This window comes from Pelophylax lessonae (assembly GCF_965119305.1).
Source record: "Pelophylax lessonae genome assembly, chromosome: 1".
NCBI lineage: Eukaryota > Metazoa > Chordata > Amphibia > Anura > Ranidae > Pelophylax > Pelophylax lessonae.
In genome coordinates, this window is record NC_138768.1 from 382,551,265 (window position 1) to 382,572,384 (window position 21,120).

Genomic DNA, 21,120 nt, shown 5'->3' on the forward strand with positions numbered 1-21,120 from the left:
TTGCAGGATTGTGAGAAAAACAATTCAAAACCCATGTTTGACTGCACGATCCCTCCAGAAAGATCTGGCAGACACTGGAGTTGTGGTGCACTATTCCACTATAAAGAGATACTTGTACAAATATGGTCTTCATGGAAGAGTCATCAGAGGAAAACCACTTCTACGTCCTCACCACAAAAATCTGCATTTGAACTTTGCAAATGAACATATAGACAAGCCTGATGCATTTTGGAAACAAGTTCTGTGGACCGATGAGGTTAAAATTTAATTTTTTGGCCGGAATGAGCAAAGGTACGTTTAGAGAAGAAGAGGCATATCATTTAATGAAAAGAACCTCTGTGCAGCTGTTAAGCATGGGGGTGAATCAATCATGCTTTGGGGTTGTATTGCAGCCAGTGGCATGGAGAACATCTCACGAGTAGAAGGAAAAATGGATTCAATAAAATTTCAGCAAATTTTGGATAATAACTTGATGCCATCTGGGAAAAAGCTGAAGTTAAAGAGAGGATGGCTTCTACAAATGGATAATGATCCTAAACCCACCTCGAAATCCACAGAGGGTTTTGTATCAAGAGGCATAAACTGAAGGTTTTTGCCATGGCCTTCACAATCTCCTGACAGAGCAGTGCGTGACAGACAGCCCAGAAATATCAAAGAACTGGAAGACTTTGGTAAGGAAGAATGGGCAAAGATACCTCAAACAAGAATTGAAAGACTCTTGGCTGGCTACAAAAAGCGTTTACAAGCTGTGATACTTGCCAAAGGGGGCAGTACAAGATATTAACTCTGCAGGGTGCCCAAACTTTTTGCAGATGCCATTTTTTTGTTTTCTGTTATTTTGAAAGTGTAAATGATGGAAATAAAATCTAACTTCTGTTGACATATAAGAATGTCTAATCTGTAATTTGATGCCTCTTGGAGATTTTTCCATCTTTCCTTGGCTTCTTTATGCACATTAATACAAATTTTTACCTGGGGTGGCCAAACTTTCGATCCCCACTGTAGTTGGAGTCCTATTAAATCCTCTATGGGCTCTACAAGATCGTCCAAATGTTCATTCTCAAGGTCTTGTATTCCATCCTGCTTCACGGTCGATAGTTTCTGCCTTGGTGCTAGTTTCTCATTTCTTAGGCAGAGCCTTTGTACAAGAGGTAGCTCACATTGTACCACTGGCACACTCCCTGCTGACCTGCTGACTTTGTGGGATATCAACCCAGGTTCTCAGTCTTTCAGAGACAACCTTTTGATCCTATTTGGGATATTTCTCACCCTCGCAGTGTTGTCTTTCTAGTAACAATCCCTTTGATCAGGAGAGTGTCTGAAGAGCAATCCAGTCTACATTAGAGAATCATCTTACAGCAGCGTCATTGAAAGAATATCTAAAATACTATTGGCAGCAACAACACTAAACCTTCAGTGGATACCGGGAATCTATTAATGCTGAGATCCTACATGAAAACAATGAATTTCATCAGTTCATGGACTATGTAACCAGTGACTTCTGAGTCACCATCTATTTTGGTAGATTCTACAGAGTTGCTCACAGGGAGCCAGCTGCAAAGGCAGGCTGGTTCATCAATTCAGCAAAGCTACACCTGCCAACTGCAAAACACTAATGTTGCAATATTTTTTGTCATGTGGTATTTGCGCAGCAGTCTTTCAAACACAATTTTTTTGTAAAAAATAAGTTTCACTGCATTTAAAAAAAACTAAACGGTAAAGTTAGCCCAATTTTTTTGTATAGTGTGAAAGATGATGTCACACAGAGTAAATGGATACCTAACATGTCACGATTTAAAAATGCGCACACTCGTGAAATGGCGACAAACTATGGTATTTAAAAATTCCATAGGCGACGCTTTAAAAAAAATTAACAGTTACCAGTTTAGAGTTACAGAGGAGGTCTTTTTCTAGAACTATTGCTCTCGCTCTGATGATAACAGTGATACCTCAGCATTTTCATTTGCGGGCACAACTTGGGTATGTGTTTTCTTTCAAGCGCACGGGGACGGTTCCTATTTATTTTTTATTTTTGACACTATTTTCAAAAAACTGCAGGCATCATCCTGGTACAACCACTTCTGCAAACTGGCGTACAGGTAAGCGGAAAATGGTTAAGGACTGTTGCAGACATCAAGACAGTAACATCAGCATCATCCCCATTTTGCCTGATGTTCTTGGAGGTTCCCCTCTTATTCCTTTTTAGGTCCTAATGCAAGTCATCGTTTATGGACTTATATTGGGCTATTGTGGAATCTTACTATTTCAGATGAGGAGTGTTCTGCCTCACTTTCATGTATTTTTCATGTGTTGTATTGAACTGGATTAGGTTATCAGTTGTCTGTAGTATGCTCATCTTTGGTGGTGGTTTCTGGCCACTACAACGTGTTAATGTGATTTTGGTTCTTCCTCTGTCCTCCCCTTCTGTTTAGTGCCAATTAGTTTAGTCCTAACTAGACCTTACCCATTTCTTCCGTGTTTCCTCAGTGTTAGTTATTCGCAGAGACAGGGATCAGGAAAGTCTTTGTCGTCTTACACTTCAAAAGACTAGAAAAAATCTTCTCTTTTGCAATTAGCTGAAGTAAAATTGTTTGGATGCAACTTCTGTGTCTTTTTAAAGAGGTAAGCTGCCTGTGGTGTCAATTCAGGATGTGACAACACTTGCCAAGACAGATGGAGCCTATGTAGGCATGTCAATGCATGAAAGTCATTTGAAACAGAACACCATTCCTAGAAATCCTGTATGCCATACAATCTCAAATCCCCTGGGACCACTGTGCTGTACTCAGTACATTATGGCATGTGTGCAGTACTGATCCACTACTTGTTTTTCCAGTGACCACCACCCCACCAGAGCCTCTCACTCACCTTGCCTATACTGGTAGTAACTGGGGTCACGACCTGAGAGGAGGAAGTAGCCAAGACATCTTCACCGTCAAGAGCTCTGGTGAAGACCAAGACCATGAGCTCGGCTGTGGTCAGAGTAAGCTCTCTCCGGCTATAGTCGGCAAGACCGTGACCATTTGCCTATACCTTGCTTATCATGAACCCTGCAAATGCAACTACCTGAGGAAAATCCACCCAGGGCAATGGCCAGAAGATTGGGTTGCCAAGAATTTAACCAAGTCCAGATATTGTCCTATCTGCAGAGCCTGTCTGCCTGCCTCAGTCCGTTGCAGCAGCATCTCCAACCAGCATGTCCTCCATGAACCCTGCGGATGCCTGTGTAGGATAGGGGTACAAGTGTACAGATTGAGGTATATACCAGGACTTAAATGTGGTTTTAAATTGTACATTTTTTTTTGAACAATGGACATGATTATTGGCTGCATTTAAATGTCCCAAGAGGAAATAATAGGACTTTGTGCCTATATTTTCTGTATGCCACCTCTACCCCCACGATATACTGGTTATCCATCTTCTGCAGAGTTTTTTTTTTACATACTCTTTAAACTACAGCTTTACTATATTCCCTTAAGCTGGACCAGAGTGGCATATTACATTTTATTTTTATCAGATGACTCATTGACCGGCCCTCACCACTCTGGTAGCTCCGAGATCCCATTACACTAAATATTCAGTAGTTCCTGTATACCTTCCAACACATTTTTGATTAGCCGAGACAAACATCCTCTGTTGCTACCGCTCTTCTTCAGCTTTGGCAGGTCCACACTACTGTGGGCCAGTATGCAGTGCATTTTCACACCCTTTCCTTAGAGCTGGCATGGGACAATGAGGCCCTCATGACTATCTGTTGGAAGGGAATAATAATGGAATAAAGGATGAGGATGAATTGGCGGGCAGAATGTTGTAATCTGCCTTGGTCAATCTTTATGTCCCACAGTTCCCAGATCTGCTTTTGCAAAAGGGCCTCTGAGCATTCCCAGCAACCTAGACTCTCTCCTCCTCTGCGCTTGTTTGAATATCCCCGATTTCCAGATGCACTTTCAGGGTCTGCCTCTACCTTTGCAACTAGATGGGTACCAGACACACAGCAGAGCGCAAAGTTCATGTGGATGTACTTAAGGCTTATGAATTGATTGTGGTGAAAAGGGTAATACATTCCTCATTACTTGCCCTCAACCCCCAAGAAACCCCAAAAATCTAGTTCCTTTCTTAGGTGGAGTTCTTAATGGTCACTATTTTACCATCATCTCAGTCTTGTCAGTTCCAGTCTCACTTAGATTCCAGTACAAAGAATCATTAGCACCAAGCCTCCTTCAGGTGCTACAAGCATTTTTTAAATCTTTCCCTTTGCATTGGTTATCGTGAAGTGAGTAGTATCATCTTTAAGAATAGATACCCACTTCCCCTCATTAGTGAAGTTTTTGATCAGCTCCATGGAGCCAAACTTTTTTTCCAAGCACGACCCCAGGGATAAAGGCATATGAATTTATGCCTTTGTCTTTGTACCTCACTGGCAGACTTTCAGCAATTTATCATTTTTTAGGGATCTACTATACAAGTTCATGGTGGTCTACTCAGAGGACATTTTGGTGTTTTTTCTTGACCTTCTGTACTATTGTAACTATGTCTGTACCAATCTCCAACAGCTTAGGGCTTATAACCCTCCTATGCAAAGTTGGAGAAATGCACCTTTCATGTTCCTGAAGTGCCTTTTCTATGATGCAGCATATCCTAAGGTGGCTTGTGCATGGATGTCTGCTACTGTGGACTAGTCTTGTATGAGCTGAAAGTTTAGAGGGACGGCCAGGTCTTTGTAGATTTGCAGTGGTCTGATACTCCTTCCATTTCAATATTATCACTTGCACAGTGCTAATTGGGATGTTTAACCACTTTACCACCGGAGGATTTTGCTGTCTTCCGTCCAGGCCACTTTTTGCGATTCGGCGCTGTGCGACTTTAACTGACAATTGCGCGGTCGTGCGACTCCGTACCCAAACAAAATTTATGTCCTTTTTTCCCACAAACAGAGCTTTCTTTTGGTGGTATTTGATCACCAGTGCGATTTTTACTTTTTGCGCTATAAACAAAAAAAGAGCGTTTATTTTGAAAAAATAACAATATTTTTAACATTTTTTTATATGAAATTCCCCCCCAAAAAAATGTAAAAATCAAATTTTTTTTAAAATTTTGGCCAATTTGTTTTCAGCTACCTATGTTTGGTAAAAAAAATCGCAATAAGCGTATTTTGATTGGTTTGCACAAAAGTTATTGCGTTTACTAACAAAGGGAAAGATTTCTGTCATTTTTGGTGTTTTTTTTTTTAACGCGTAATGGCGGTGATCTGCGATTTTTTTTTTTGCGGGACTGCGACATTGCGGCGGACAGATCGGACCCTTGACTGACATTTTTGACACTTTTGGGGGTACCAGTGACATTACTGCAGTAATCAGTGCTATACATATGCACTGTTACTGTAAAAATGACACTGGCAGTGAAGGGGTTAATTTTATTGGAGAGGGAGGGGTTAATGTATGCCTGGTGCTTACTGACGTGTGGGGGGGGAGGTGACTGTGTGAGACAGGGACAGATCGGATGTCCAGCTATGCTGAACACTCCGATCTGTCAGTCCCTGTCACTATGGAGATCCGCCCGCTCTGTTTACACAGGCGGGCGGATCTCCTCACTCGATTCCCCGACGATCGGGGCAGAGCAGCGGCGATCGCCGCTGCTCCTCCCCTGGCCCGACTCCCGCTGTGAATAAAACAGCGGGAGCGCGCCTCCGGCGGCGCGCGAGCGCCGCCTACAGGGGGAGGAGTCCAGCGACATAGGTTTACATCGCTGGATGGGAACGAGCCACTTTGCCGCAGTCGCTCAATGTGAGCGGTGGGCAAGTGGTTAAAGCTTGGGAAATCCTTTTGTATCCAAATCCAGCTTTAAACTTCTCCACAACAGTATCTCAGACCTGCCTGGTGTGTTCCTTGTTCTTCATGATGCTCTCTGCGCTTTAAACGGACCTCTGAGACTATCACAGTGCAGGTGCAATTATACAGAGACTTGATTACACACGGTGGATTCTATTTATCATCATTAGTCATTTAGGTCAACATTGGATCATTCAGAGATCCTCACTGAACTTCTGGAGAGAGTTTGCTGCACTGAAAGTAAAGGGGCTGAATAATTTTGCACGCCCAATTTTTCAGTTTTTTTTTTGTTAACAAAGTTTGAAATATCCAATAAATTTCGTTCCACTTCATGATTGTATCCCACTTGTTGTTGATTCTTCACAAAAAAATTTGTTTCATATCTTTATGTTTGAAGCCTGAAATGTGGGAAAAGGTTGCAAAGTTCAAGGGGGGCGAATACTTTCACAAGGCACTGTAACTACGTATTCATTCAAGCTGTATTCTTGCCTCTTCTCTGCTTTTTCCATCAAAAATTTCTCCTGGTTGTTCCAGATCAGTTTCCTAAATTCTGTTTGGTGTTGATTGATTTTTTATTTTAACAAAGGAAACACTTTGTTCCCCTGATTTAGCTTGTTCCCTTTTTTCATCAAGGAGGTCTTCTACGCACATTGCCACAGTTCCTTTGGCCATTTGTCAATTTTCATCATAATGGGTTTCTCTACTTATGTGGAGTTTTTGATCAGTTCATTTTTCATGGTCTTAGCAGAAGCATCCTCCAATTCCATTTCCCTTTTCCACTTTTCCTGAAGTGTATCAGCCGCAATTCAGGCCCTTCACTGTTAGCACTCCATTTGGTTTCAAGTCTCTGATTCATTGCTGCGGGCCACCCAACACCAAAAGTGGTTTGCTGATCAACACCAGCGAGCTTTTCCTATCCTTAATGCTGGTAATCAGGTTTGGCTTTCTACAAAATAATTTTTCCTTTCAAGTTTGCACCACTCTTTATCGGTCCTTTTAAAGTTCTGTCCAGGGTAAATTCAGTTACTTAACCACTTTAGCCCCAGCCCTATTTCGGACACTTTTTGTTCACAAGTTAAAACCAGTATTTTTTCCTAGAAAACTACTTAGAACCCCCAAACATTATATATATTTTTTTAGCAAAGACTCTGGAGAATAAAATGTCGGTCATTGCAAAATTTTTTGTCACGCGGTATTTGCGCAGCGGTCTTTAAAACGCCATTTTTTTGGAAAAAATTTGAAAAATCACATTTCACTGCATTTAAAAAATACTAAACAGTAAAGTTAGCCCATTTTTTTTGTATATTGTGAAAGATGATGTCACGCCGAGTAAATAGATACCAAACATGTTACGGTTTAAAATTGCGCCCCCCCGTGGGATGGCGACAAACTACGGTCAATAGAGATCTCAATCTGCGACGCTTTAAATTTATTTAACGGTTACCAGTTAAGAGTTAGAGTGTAGCTCTTTTTTTTTAATTATTGCCCACGCTCTGGCGATCGCGGCGATACCTCACATGTGTGGTTTGAACAGCGATTTCATTTGCGGCTCGACTTGCGTATACGTTTTTTTTTGTGCGCGAGCTAACGGTGACGGGGACGGCTAAATTTTTTTTTTTTTTTTTTTTTCCTATTTATTTTTTCTTTTTTTTTAAACTTTATTACAGGTTTTTAAAAAAAAAAAATCTGATCACTTTTATTGCTGTCACAAGCAATGTAAACATCCCTGGTGACAGCAATATGTCGTGACAGGTACTCTTTATGGAGGGATCGAGGGTCTAAAAGACCCTAGACCCCTCCACTACACTTCCCTGTATGCAAAACGCCGAAAACTGCATTTTTGCATACAGCCGTTTTTCAAATCTGCCGCCTTTTGCAGCACAGTAACCCGGACGTGACGTCATGGACGCCGCCTCCGGGTTACGTCATCGGAGACCCGATCGATGCCGTTTCCGGCATTCATCGGGACTCCATCCAGCCGGCGGACGTGCCGGCTGGGTGCTCGGGGCTCCCGGTGGGACGGTAGCCCCGAGCAAAGCCGCGGAAGGCGGCGGGAGGGGGGGGACGTCCCCTCCCGCCCCCCCGGGTAACGATCGAGCGGCTCCCGAGCCGCATCGATCATTACCGACGGAAAGCCGACCGTCGGCTTCAAACAACGGTACCGGGATGATGCCTCTAGCTAGAGGCATCATCCCGGTATAACCCCGCAAAGTCTGATCACGTAGAGGTTACGTGACTGGTAGTAAAGTGGTTAAAAGGTTTGAGCAGGAAAAAGCAAACATTTTTTCTGGGCTTACAATTAAGCCCTGTTGAGGAAAATGCGTTACAGTGGAGGTCCCATGGGTGGGGGCTTTCACAGTGATTGTCAGCTTCAAAAAAACATAACTTGTGTGCCATTGGTGTGTGATTTGCTTTTTCCTGTGTTTTGGAACAAGGACCGGTCTATATATCACCTGCACTTTAAAATTATGTCTTCCTATCCATCTCTGTATCCCCATTTCTTTCCATGCCTCATTATTAAAGCCATTAATTAGTGACCTGGAAGCAGAAAGCAGCCAACCCCCATTTTCATCATCCCGAGCTCTGGAGAAAACCTCCCATTCCTCTTCTTTTCGGTGAACCCAACCTTGGTAAAAATAGGCTCTCTCAAGCTGTGGTCAGCAAGTCCATAACAGGATGCCTTTAGGATGTTGAACTGCACTTTTAAATGCAGGCTCAGAGAATTTCTCATACTGCATTAAATTGCCTATAATGGTTTACAAATATAGGTAACAAAATTAGGAGGCATTTTAAAGTCTTCTCTATGGGCAAAATGTAAAATCGCATATTAATCTCTACCACTGCATTTCAATTTCTAGCCTACTCCTCTTAAGTTTGTAAACTCTTTGACTTCTGCAACACATATTCACTATGTACAGTGCCTGTGGCTAGCTGGTACAGGGCCTGTGGGTGGCTGGCTGTCTGGCACCCTGTGGTGAGTGGGTGGCTGGCTGTCTGGCACCCTGTTGTGGGTGGGTGGCTGGCACAGGGGGGCTGGCACATGGGCTGTGGGTGGCTGGCTGGTACAGGGGCTGTGGGTGGCTGGCTGGTACAGGGCCTGTGGGTGGCTGGCTGGTACAGTGCCTGTGGCTGGCAGGTACAGGGCCTGTGGGTGGCTGGCTGGCTGGTACAGGGCCTGTGGATGTGGCGTATGGCTGTAATACACTCCCGCGAGACTAGTCCTAACTCCAGACGAGGCTGTCCAAGGCAAGGGAGGCGGGCTAAGAAGGCAGAATGACGTCACAAAAATATCGGCAGTATCGGCCAGTTCCGGGGCCGATACCGATATATCGGGGAAAGTGCATATCAACCACCGATATATTGGCCTTGCCGATAATCGGTCTATCCCTAATTTGTATTGCTATTGCTGCTGATATAAATTGAGGGTGTATGCTGTAACCATAGACCACCTATGAAAATAAGGCTTTAAACTGAATATAGGTTTACATTAGAATAGGATGTATGAATTAATACTAGTAAAAGGATATGCAGGACAAATAGTATTTCCAGTGCTCTCTAGCTCTGTTCTGTAGCCTCCTCTCAATGGAAGTTCTGACTACATTTTTAGAATGGCAAATCTTATGAATGGCATGTAGCATGTATGCAATGCAGCTCATTGATTACACACAGGGAAGTTAAAATGAGCATCAGTAATGAATGAATCTTATGTAATCATTTTACATTAGGCTGAACAAAACACAAATGTATTAATTGACTAAAAGGAAGCAAGGAACCTCTGTCGGCTTAACAAAGGTTTGCGGCCATGTAAATATCACAAGGCAATTGTCATAAAGAATTGAGTAGTGGCAGGACTTATTTAAAAGATATGTCCAATGCAGTATGGAGCAATTTTTTTTTTTTTTTTAAATTATGCTTCATGCTTAATGTATGTAGGATTCAAATTACTGGGTTTGTGGTCTTGGCTGCCCAGTAAACCCTGGAGACAACCCATTTATTAATTTCACATAGGCCAATGGGAACTATGGTATATGAGAAGCTCATCTCTATTTTAGATGATACCCACTCCAAGTTCCTAATAATCTGGGATCCCTGGATCACGTGCAATGCTCAAGTGAACATAGACCATACCCTTATCTCAGTGTGACTGCACTCCGCAGCCTGTAGATGCTTTAATCTGTCTGGACCATGAGGGAATTTCCCTAGCCCTTCCTTCCCTAATTCTCCTCTCTTCCTACTCCCAGGTAAGCTCCTCACTCTTCTCTTCCTGCTTCTTTCTCCTCATATCTACTACTATTTACTTTTCCTCTATTGGCTTCCTTCAATTTGGCAACTCTATAAGAGTCACTGGATTTCTCCCTCCACATGTTGGAGTGCTCATTATTGATTCTAAAGAGCAACCCTTGTCTGCAGGTACATTGCACTGGTTCTTTTGTTCACAAACCATTTCATCACCATTTTGCAATACCAATTGATTACTCTTACCTGTGCATCTTGCCATGCAGCTGGGATTTTCTTATGTTTTATGTTTTGTTTTGACACTTTACTTTCACTTTTTTTTATTGTGCCACATTTTCTGTGCATTGTTTTCTTGTGTAAAAACTTTTGGAAAAATACATTAAATGTATTGTGAAACAAATGAATTAAAACCATACATTTTTTTACAGATCAAGGTTTGGTAAAAAAATTGTGTTTATCCCTAGTCCTGACCTAGTTGAGGCAAAAAGCTAAATCAATTCTTTCTCCTGCGTAAACATTTGTATATGCAGTATTGCTGCTGCAAGACAAAATGTAATGTCTGTGCATGCTTAGCGTGTGTCACAAAGAAAATAAATCTTGTGTCTTACTCGAAAGTAAACTGTAGAGTCTGCTTTGTCACTTATGACCTAATATTAGAGGGTTTACATGCAGTATTATACCATGCAGCATATACATAATAGTTGTCATTATTTTCTGCTAGTGTGCTTTCTTATAGGGGAAACCTTTAAGAGTCTAAATACTTGATATTTGTCTGAAATGTCAAGGACACTCTGTCTTGGTTATTTTCCCCTTAAGCCTGTCGTGTTCTTGCTCCATACACCGCTGAGTTTCTTGAAGATTCAGAGACCAAAAGGGGCAGAATTCATTAATTAACTGAATTCTCTCATTACAGGTTGTTATGGTGTTCCTTCCCATGAAATTCATGATGGATGGATGTGTTCTCGATGCAGAATTGGAGTTTGGACAGCAGTAAGTTGCATCATTTATTTTTAGACTCCAAGCATGACAGAATAGCATGAAGGAAGTGATATTCAACAGCCAGGAACTGACTACAAGCCTGCTATTATTAAAAAGAGAATCTCCCCAGTAACCACCAAATGACTATGCAAATCAGAAAGATTTATCACATAATAAGCTGCAGCAATACAATGTGGACATTTCTGCGAGAAACACAAACTTGTATAATCTAGCATCACAGCGTATCCATTTCATGAAAGCATATACACTTCAAATAGAGAAATAATTTTGTAGTCTGCATATGTATGGATTTTGCCTTGCGTTTGTGTATATATAATGCCGTAGCTCCATTTTCCTTTCTACATTTGTTGCAGTGCGTTTTGAAGAGGAGACAGGTCTGAAGGCTTGAGTTCTTGGAAGCTCCTTGTAGCTTCCTTTATTGTCTTATGAATAATTATTATTCTGGAAAATTTTTTAACTCGGATGACGTAAATTTACTATTTGCAGTCTTGACTAAGAACTCTGTTAAGCACAAATGACCACATAAATCCAGTTTACCATCAAAACCCTTATAAATAGTACTCATAGGAGATGCTAACAGTCAGCTACTAGGATGTCATTGCTGAGCACATCTAAAGCAAGGAGAATACAAACAGAGCTGGTGCAAGGATTTTTCTTGACACAGACGAATGTTCAATTTACCGCCCCCCCCCCCCAATCCTGGTGCCCTAAGGCCCCTCCTATTGCCATATGTAGTCCTATTAACCCTCCCCCCCCCCCCCCCACTGTCAGTGGGAGCTTTTACTCTGTGTGCCAAGACCAAGATTTCGCCAACTTAAAGTGACAGCTTAAAGCAGCTTGCTGTGGGAGGCACCCATGCCAAGTCACAGCTCCCTGTGTCTATTCAGACACGGAGCCACGACCCGGCCCTCTCTTATCCTGATTGGCTTGCACTGCTGTCAATCAAAGTCAGTTAGCCAATCACACCACGCTGCTGTCTCAGCCACTTAGGAGGGGGGTCCCGGGCAACTGAGAAACTTCTGCAACATCGCTTGATAAAGATGGGCTCAGGTAAATATTAGGGGAGCTAAAGGGGGCTGCTGGACACGGAAGGTTTTTTTTATCTTAATACATAGAATACATTAAGAGAACAAAACCTTCTGCCTTTAGAATCTCTTTAATATTATTACAGCGATCAGTGCTGACTGTATGTGGGGGGTTTCCATACTGTAAGAACACATCAATAATAATGAGATCCATTCATCAGAATATTGGGGTCACCAACTATTGGGGGGGCACCACAAATTCTGCGGGATACTGATAACACGGAGATCAATAAATGATAATACTGGAGGTCACTGCTAATACTGTGGGCACTGACTTTCCTGGGAGCCCTGCAGATTTTGGAGTCACGAATATTACTGAGTTAACTGCCAATACTAGGGTCACTGATCGATCATTTAATAATACTGGGGTCACCAATAATTCTGGGGTCACTAATAATAGGGTATAATAAATATATATATTCAAATGAACATATTCCCCGCGCCTAGGAGTACCTAATATAACGGGTGGGTGTACTAATAAATAAAAATATATTAGTAACGGTATAAAAGCAGCTGCTATAAAGTACAAAGTGATTGAATAAAAAAACCCCACACTAGATGGGATAATATAGCGCTTGCTAGTAGGAACAGGAGCAAATAGGGATAAAATACCAATTTAAAAAGTTAATAACATATAAATCTAAAATCTATACCCTTGAAAAATGCACAATTTGAAAGTATATATAAATAAATAGCAATATAAATAATTAATGTGCCAAGTAAAGTCCAAAATAATTCATAAGTGACTCTGTGATATATAGTCCAAAAAGTGCCAGAAAAAGTGCAAGTGCTGAATGTTGGATCCTCCAATGATAAAGGTGACTTCAGGAAAAAAGGTAAGGTGTAAACTCACCAGATATGGTGGGTCTCAAATGCCTTACGGCAAAGAGACCAGTAGTGCTTTATGACCCTCCAGGTCAAGGAAATGGTGACTGCTGGGCTCTAATCCCCCTAGACCGAAATCCCCCCTGCTGAACGGATAGGGTCCTCAAGGTCCTCCAGGTCGGATTAGGGAAAGAGAAAAAAAGGGCTCCGGATGGTGCAGTACCGTTTGAAAATTATTTATTCAGGTTAAAAGGCAAACATGGATAAAGCACGCTAGTTGCTGTCCGCCGGTATAGTGTCTATAGCGTGGAGAGCGGTTTGCATTGCAGGCTGACTTCCGGGTTGACGTTGTGCTAATAATAGGGTGACTGATCGTAAAGTGGTCACTGCTAATATTGGGGATCCCGCAAATTCTGGGGTTACTAATAATAAGGTGACTAATAATACAGAGATAAATGGATGTTATTACTGGGGTCACTGACAATACTGAGATATAAATCAATGGTAGCACTAGGGTCACAAATCACTCAATAACAGACCCATGTGCAGCAATTTCTAGACTTTGATCAGGGTTGATTATCCAGTATAAAAACTACAAGGCAGTGTGCTAAACTCCAACACAAGCATGTAAACTGTAACCACAGTGAGATGCAAAGCCAGGTGCATGGGTAGCTTCGGGCAGCCTGGAAAGTGGCCACTAAGGGTAGTGGAACAGATGAATGGCAAGAAAGATCTCTAAACAGGTGCTCCAGTGTAAAACCCCCCCGAACACTGTTGTATAAGAAAAGGATCTAAGAACCTATAAAAAAAAAAAAAAAAATTAATAGCTCAACTCAAAGCATATGAACACAGTCTTGGGCTAAAGGAAGTTCCACAAAAAAACAATAATGTCTAAGAAAGATGCCAAGTTTATTGAAGTAATCAAATCGATATTTTATAGTGCCGACCAGTAATCCCAGGCAGTGATAGAAAGTTAGCAGGCTGAGAGCAGGTGTAGTGTCGATCTCCAGTCAAACATCCAACAAAGGCAGTGAGCTAGATGGCTGCCAGCCACAATGGGGGAAACTCCAAGAGACTCTAGCTAGGAAGTAATGTCACCAAAGACCCAGAAATCCTCAGCCAAATTTGAGAAAGGGGCATACTCCGAAACATGTCCCCGTAACCAGCTTAATGTGTACTGTTCCTTGGTGTCTTTTCAGTTTGTTCCAGGTCAGTGCCAATATTTCATGCATCTAGTGGTTGATCTTCAAGATATTAAAGTAAAACAAAACTAATTCCAAAGCTGGCCTTCCTTTTCCTTTTTCTGCTGTTAATAATGCCGCTTCTCCCCCACCTTCTCATTTGCCACAATTGCAGTTCATTTCTATTTCTTCTGTGGAGGTAGATACATTTTGGGTATTGTCCTTAGGCAAGAATAATTTAGCTCCATCCTGCATCCCACCCCAGCATCCTAGGATACATGCAGGGCCGGGACAAGGGGTGGGCAGGAGGGTCGCTTGCCCTGGGCAAATGTTTTTTTGCAGGGATAGGGGGGCTCCTTGACCCTAACCCTAAGGGAAGGGGGGCGCAGTTTAGCATCCTTGCTCTTGGCACTGGATAACCTTGTCCACTGGATACATGTGTCACATTATCCCAAATCATATCAGAGAAATCTTCAACATACTGTGCAATGCACCACATAGGGGCCTAGCTTCAAGAACCCATAAGAGACACCTGACTTTTAATGACATTGGCAAAAAAGATGTTAGTGTGGAACCGGCGTGCAGAAGTAGACCTGCAGGACATAGCTGGATTTAATAGATGTGTAAGTATAAGAATAACCCAGGAACCTATTCTCTTTGAGGTTTCACTGTACTTTCCCCTATACATTGTAGGTACTTCAGACATTTTTATTACTGATTTACTGAGCTATAGCTTAGTATATAGCTGAACTTTTGTGTTACAGATACTTGAGACTTGCACAGTGAGCAGTGATCCAGTGACAACTATGTAACATGTGCTTCTATGTAACTAACATTTTTGGGAGATGGCCATTGTTTATTACTACAGGGCTAGAGTTTTTAGCCCTTGACATAGATGACAATGGACAGAGTATCTTTGTATGTTTGCCACAAATGGAACCAGATCATTCCTGCTCAGTGTTAGACCTAGTCAGGAGATGCACTTGAAACCCTCTTAATTTAAAGAAAATCTTTTGCCTGTTTTTAAGGCCCTGTTTCGGTCTGTAGATTAGAGTGAGATAAGTGTGTGTGTGTGTGTGTGTGTATATATATATATATATATATGTGTGTGTGTGTATATATATATATATATATATACAGTATCTCACAAAATAGAGTACACCCCTCACATTTTTGTAAATATTTTATTATATCTTTTCATGTGACAACACTGAAGAAATGACCCTTTGCTACAATGTAAAGTAGTGAGTGTACAGCTTGTATAACAGTGTAAATTTGCTGTCCCCTCAAAACCACTCAACACAAAGCCATTGATGTCTAAACCGCTGGCAAAAAAAGTGAGTACACCCCTAAGTGAAAATGTCCAATTGGGGCCCAATTAGCCATTTTCCCTCCCCGGTGTCATGTGACTCGTTAGTGTTACAAAGTCTCAGGTGTGAATGGTGAGCAGGTGTGTTAAATGTGGTGTTATCACTCTCTCATACTGGCCACTGGAAGTTAAACATGGCACCTCATGGCAAAGAACTCTGAGGATCTGAAAAAATAATTTTTGCTCTACATAAAGATGGCCTTGGCTATAAGAAGATTGCCAAGACCCTGAAATTGAGCTTCAGCACGGTAGCCAAGTCCATACAGCGGTTAAACAGGACAGGTTCCTCTCAGAACAGGCCTCGCCATGGTTGACCAAATAAGTTGAGTGCTCGTGTTCAGCGTCCTATCCAGAGGTTGTCTTTGGGAAATAGACATATGAGTGCTGCCAGCATTGCTGCAGAGGTTGAAGGGGTGGGGAGTCAACCTGTCAGTGCTCAAACCATACGCTGCACACTGCATCAAATTGGTCTGCATGGCTCTCATCCCAGAAGGAAGCCTCTTCTAAAGATGATGCACAAGAAAGCCTGCAAACAGTTTGCTGAAGACAAGCAGACTAAGGCCATGGATTACTGGAACCATGTCCTGTGGTCTGATGAGACCAAGATAAACGTATGTGGTTCAGAGGGTGTCAAGCGTGTATGGCGGCAACCAGGTTAGAAGTACAAAGAAAAGCGTGTCTTGCCTACAGTCAAGCATGGTAGTGGGAGTGTCATGTTCTGGGGATACATGAGTGCTGCTAGCACTGGGGAGCTACAGTTCATTGAGGGAACCATGAATGCCAACATGTACTGTGACATACTGAAGCAGAGCATGATCACCTCCCTTTAGAAACTGGGCTGCAGGGCAGTATTCCAACATGATAAAGACCCCAAACACACCTTCAAGATGACCACTGCCCTGCTAAAAGAAGCTGAGGGTAAAGGTAATGGACTGGCCAAGCATGTCTCCAGACCTAAACCCTATTGAGCATCTGTTGGGCATCCTTAAACCAAAGGTGGGGGAGCGCAACGTCTCTTAACATCCACCAGCTCCGTGATATCGTCATGGAGGAGTGGAAGAGGACTCCAGTGGCAACCTGTGAAGCTCTGGTGAACTCCATGCCCAAGAGGTTTAAGGCAGTGCTGGAAAATAATGGTGGCCACACAAAATATTGACACTTTGGGCCCAATTTGGAATTTTCACTTAGTGGTTTACTCATTTTTGTTGCCAGCAGTTTAGACATGAATGGCTGTGTGTTGAGTTATTTGGAGGGACAGCAAATTTACACTGTTAGGCCCCTTTCACACATTCCGGTCTGTCGGCGGACTCCGTTTATCTCAGCGGGGGATTGATCCGCCGATCCTCCACTGAGCAGGCAGATGGCAGCTGTGTCTCTGTGCTGTGTGCGGAGACAGAGCTGTCAGGTCCCGCTGTTCTCTATGGGGGAATCAGATGGGAACGGACCGTCTGCCTGTTATCATCCGATCCCATCTGATCCGATCTGCTGGACGGATGGAAAATAGGGTTTCCATCCGTCCAGATTTGAGGGATCGACATAGAGATGCAGGGGGCATCCGTTCAGATCCTCCAAAAAAAACGGACAGGTGGATCTGACCGGTCCGCCTGTGTGAAAGGGGCCTTATACAAGCTGCACACTCACTACTAATGAAGTGTAATTTCTTCAGTGTTGCCACATGAAAAAATATTTACAAAAATGTGAAGGGTGCACTCACTTTTGTGAGATTATGTATGTATGTATATATATATATATATGTGTGTGTGTGTGTATATATATATGTATATATATATATATATATATACATATACACACACTATATACAGTATATATATATATATATATATATATATATATATATATATATATATATATATATATATATATTATATGTATTGTAGATTACACTGACCTTTTTTTCCCTGATCAACACGTATTTATATATAGAGCTCAGGAGCTGATATGATGGAAGGAATAGAATGTATGGCAAGTGTTGACTATACACGATCAAAATATTTCAGCGCTTACTCATACGCCATAAGGTTTAAATTTAAAGTGCTCAGGTACTCCAAATGAACAAAGTGCTGAAGTGCTTCATGTAAACATGCCGTGAGATGTGCCACACTCCCCTATTGTATCTCAACTCACCAGAAAAAATGGACCCACAGCTTTTCAGTCTGGGGGTCAACCAAGCTTGTGTCTGGTGAGATGGAATCCAGCTCGCTTAACAATAGAATCGAGTTCCAACGACTGTAAATCTTGGGGTAGTTTTAGTGACCTTCAGACTCAATGAGATAGATTGTGCTCATAGTGGAGTACAGTAAAAATGCATTTTTTTTGTACAGCTTAAAAGTTTCTTACAGGATTTGCAGATAATACAGGCATAGAAACAATAATAGAGGCTCTTCTGGGTTCTGCGCATTGGCGTGTGTTCCAAGGAGGACAGGAAGTGACGGTTGCACGAAAACTGGAAATGTGTCAACGTGTTTTGCCTCTCCCCCGGGCGTCATCAAAGGACATGTCCTTTGATGACGCCCTGGGGAAGGGCGAAACGCGTTGACACATTTCTAGTTTTCGTGCAACCAATGACATCACTTCCTGTCCTCCTGTAAGTAACTTTTAAGCTGCGTAATAAAAATTATTTTTTACTGTACTTCACTATGAGTACCATCTATCTCATTCATTCTGAGGGTCACTAAAGCTACCCCAAGATTTACAGTTGTTGGGACTCGATTCTATTATTAAGGGAGCTGGATTCCATCTCACCAGACACAAGCTTGGTTGACCTCCTGACTAATAAGCTGTGGGTCCATTTTTTCTGGTTAGTTGGGATACAAGAGGGGAGTGTGGCACACCTCACGGAATGTTTACATGAAGCACATTAGCACTTTGGAGTTTGGAGCACCTGAGCACTTTAATTTTAATCTTGAAAGACTTTATGAGTAACACTATTATCACATATGTTATGTTATTTGCAAACCTCATGGTGTTTGAGCAAGCACTGTAATATTTTGATCGTAAATTTTCTGAGTTTTTCACTTGTAACAAATGAAAGAACAAATAATCCAGTAATAAGTATATTAATGCACATCAATACAAAGAAGTGTTCCTAAACATATATGGTGTACGTTTAGTAACGGGTGTTAAACAGGTGTTAAGTGGTGTTAAGCTTTACCACAGTGAATGAGGTTGGTAATTCCCTAAGACGTGTTTAACTTCCTGCCATCCGCGCTACAGCCTATATACTGCTGCAGCGCGGACTTGAATTTTCGGGAGGCCGTTTTTAAACGCGCGCTTCGGGGAGAATCTGTTTCGGCCGTGTCCCTTGGACACAGCCGATCACAGATCGTGGTGAATGGCCAATCACAGCGGCCATTCACCACGTGATCAAGCCGTCCAATGAGAGATGATCTTATATGTAAACATATGAGATCATCTCTCATCGCCGGCGCTCCTTCCTCACATAGAGCCTGCAGTGTGAGGAAGGAGGGGGAGCCTCACAGCGCCGGGGACACACAGCAATGTAATCAGGGCACTGATCACCAGTGCCCTGATTACTAAAGGTAAAAAAAATACACAAATTGCCCCCCCATCAGTGCCCAAAGTGCCCGCCTCAGTGCCCCCCATCAATGCCCACAATCAGTGCCCATAGTGCTGCCAGTCAGTGCCCATCAGTGCCTGCTCATCTAGGCACTGATGAGCACTGACTGGCAGCACTATGGGCACTGAGTGTGGGCACTGATGGTGCTGCTCATCAGTGCCGCCCATCAGTGCTCATCAGTGCCATCCGCCAGTGCCCATCAGTGCCGCCTCTCAGTGCCCGTCAGTGCCACCTCTCAGTGCCCAGCAGTGCCGCCTATCACTGCTCATCAGTGCCGCCTATCAGTGCCGCCTATCAATGCCGCCTATCAGTGCTCATCAGTGCGGCATATTAGTACCTCCTCATCAGTGCCCATAAGTGCCACCTCATCAGTGCCCATAAGTGCCACCTCATCAGTGCCCATCAGTGCAGCCTATCAGTGCCCATCAGTGGCGCCTCATCAGCGCACATCAGTGAAGGAGAAAAATTTATTTTCAAAATTTACTCGCAGAAAATAAGAAAAACTTTTTTTTTTTCAAAATTTTCTGTCTTTATTCTTTTTTTTGTAAAAAATAAAAAACCCAGAGATGATTACATACCACCAAAAGAAAGCTTTATTTGTGTGAAAAAAATGATAAAAATTTCATATGGGTACAGTGTAGCATGACCGCGCAATTGTCAGTCAAAGTGTGACAGCACTGAAAGCTGAAAATTGGCCTGGATGGGAAGGGTGTTTAAGTGCACAGTAGGCAAGTGGTTAATAAACCATGATAACTAAGGTATGAACCAAATATCACATCTCTTCACCTTAAGGTGTTGTCTCTGTGATAACTAAAGTGTTAGTATAGGAATATACCTGTTTAATAACCGATGTTCCCTCAGAAGAGTCTTAAAACCAGTCTAAACTTGGTTTTAAATACCCTGGACATCAAGTCAGAACAGGTGTTAAATCTCTTTTTCAGTGTAGAAGAGGAATTTCACTGCTCATTGTGGTCAATAAGTGCTTTCTGTACAACCAGCCTGTCGGGTTTTTATCTGATCAATTAGTGCTGCCAGGTATAGCCTGCAGTACTGATCAGTATTCTGATGGAGGGGGAAGTATCCCTGCCGTCAGAACACAATGGCTCTGTGGAAATGATTCCCCCATCCACATAAATTGAGTGTGTGAATCAAGTAATTTTTTTCATTTAACTCGCTAGTTGAACATTAAAAAATTATTAATGTATGCCTTAGCATGTCTGATGCTTGGCAGCTGACAAGTAGGATTAATATGTGTTTTTTTAAGGGTAGGTTCACACAATGCCTGCACATGAATCACACAGAAATGCACTGTGAGTTCTTGTGCAATCAGAACGCATGCAAAATGTACTCCATTTACGATCTGCTGTGGGTGTCAATAGAAAGGTTGAAAATCCAGTGCGTTTGCCTGCACCAGATCGCATGTTACTTTTTCACCATGCGGTCTGGTTACAGTGTGGTTTGAAAAGTAGTGTATGCACTACTTTTGGTGCAGCGTAGTGCGATTTTAGCCCTTTCAGGGCCGGCTCATACTATGCCTGCACATGAATCGCACAGAATCGAGCTATGCATTCCTGTGCGATTTAAATGTGGTTCTGTGCAGTGCGATTTCAGCCCATTCATTTTGAATGGGCTAAAATCACACCACGCTGCACCAAAAGTAGTGCATACACTACTTTTTTAAACCGCACTGTAGCCAGATCTTTTGTATCATGCAGTCCAGTGCGGGCAGGTGTGGGAAAATGCAATGTGTTTACAACCTGCATTTGGGTTGTCATTAACTTTCTATTGACACCCGCTGCAGATCGCAAATGGAGTACATTTTGCATGCAGTCTGAATCGCATGGGAATGCACAGTACATTTCTGTGCGATTCATGTGTGCGCATCATGTGAACCGGCCCTAAAAGAGAAAAGACGGGTTGGATGGCAGGGTAATATAAAAAAAAAAAACTTTATTATTTTAATAAAGGTGTGTGTAGGTTTTAAATGTGTTTTTTTTTT

At 42.3% G+C, this 21,120-nt stretch overlaps 1 protein-coding gene across 1 annotated transcript in view; it reads left to right on the plus strand.

The window, feature by feature from the left end:
* Positions 1-21,120, plus strand: part of KDM4C (lysine demethylase 4C) — a gene marked incomplete at its 5' end in the record, with an annotated part of 705,351 nt that overhangs the window by 502,295 nt on the left and 181,936 nt on the right. Inside the window, one exon of the mRNA XM_082265152.1 lies at positions 10,978-11,054. Within this exon, the coding sequence (XP_082121278.1) occupies positions 10,978-11,054 (77 nt within the window). The remainder of the gene's footprint in view (positions 1-10,977; positions 11,055-21,120) is intronic.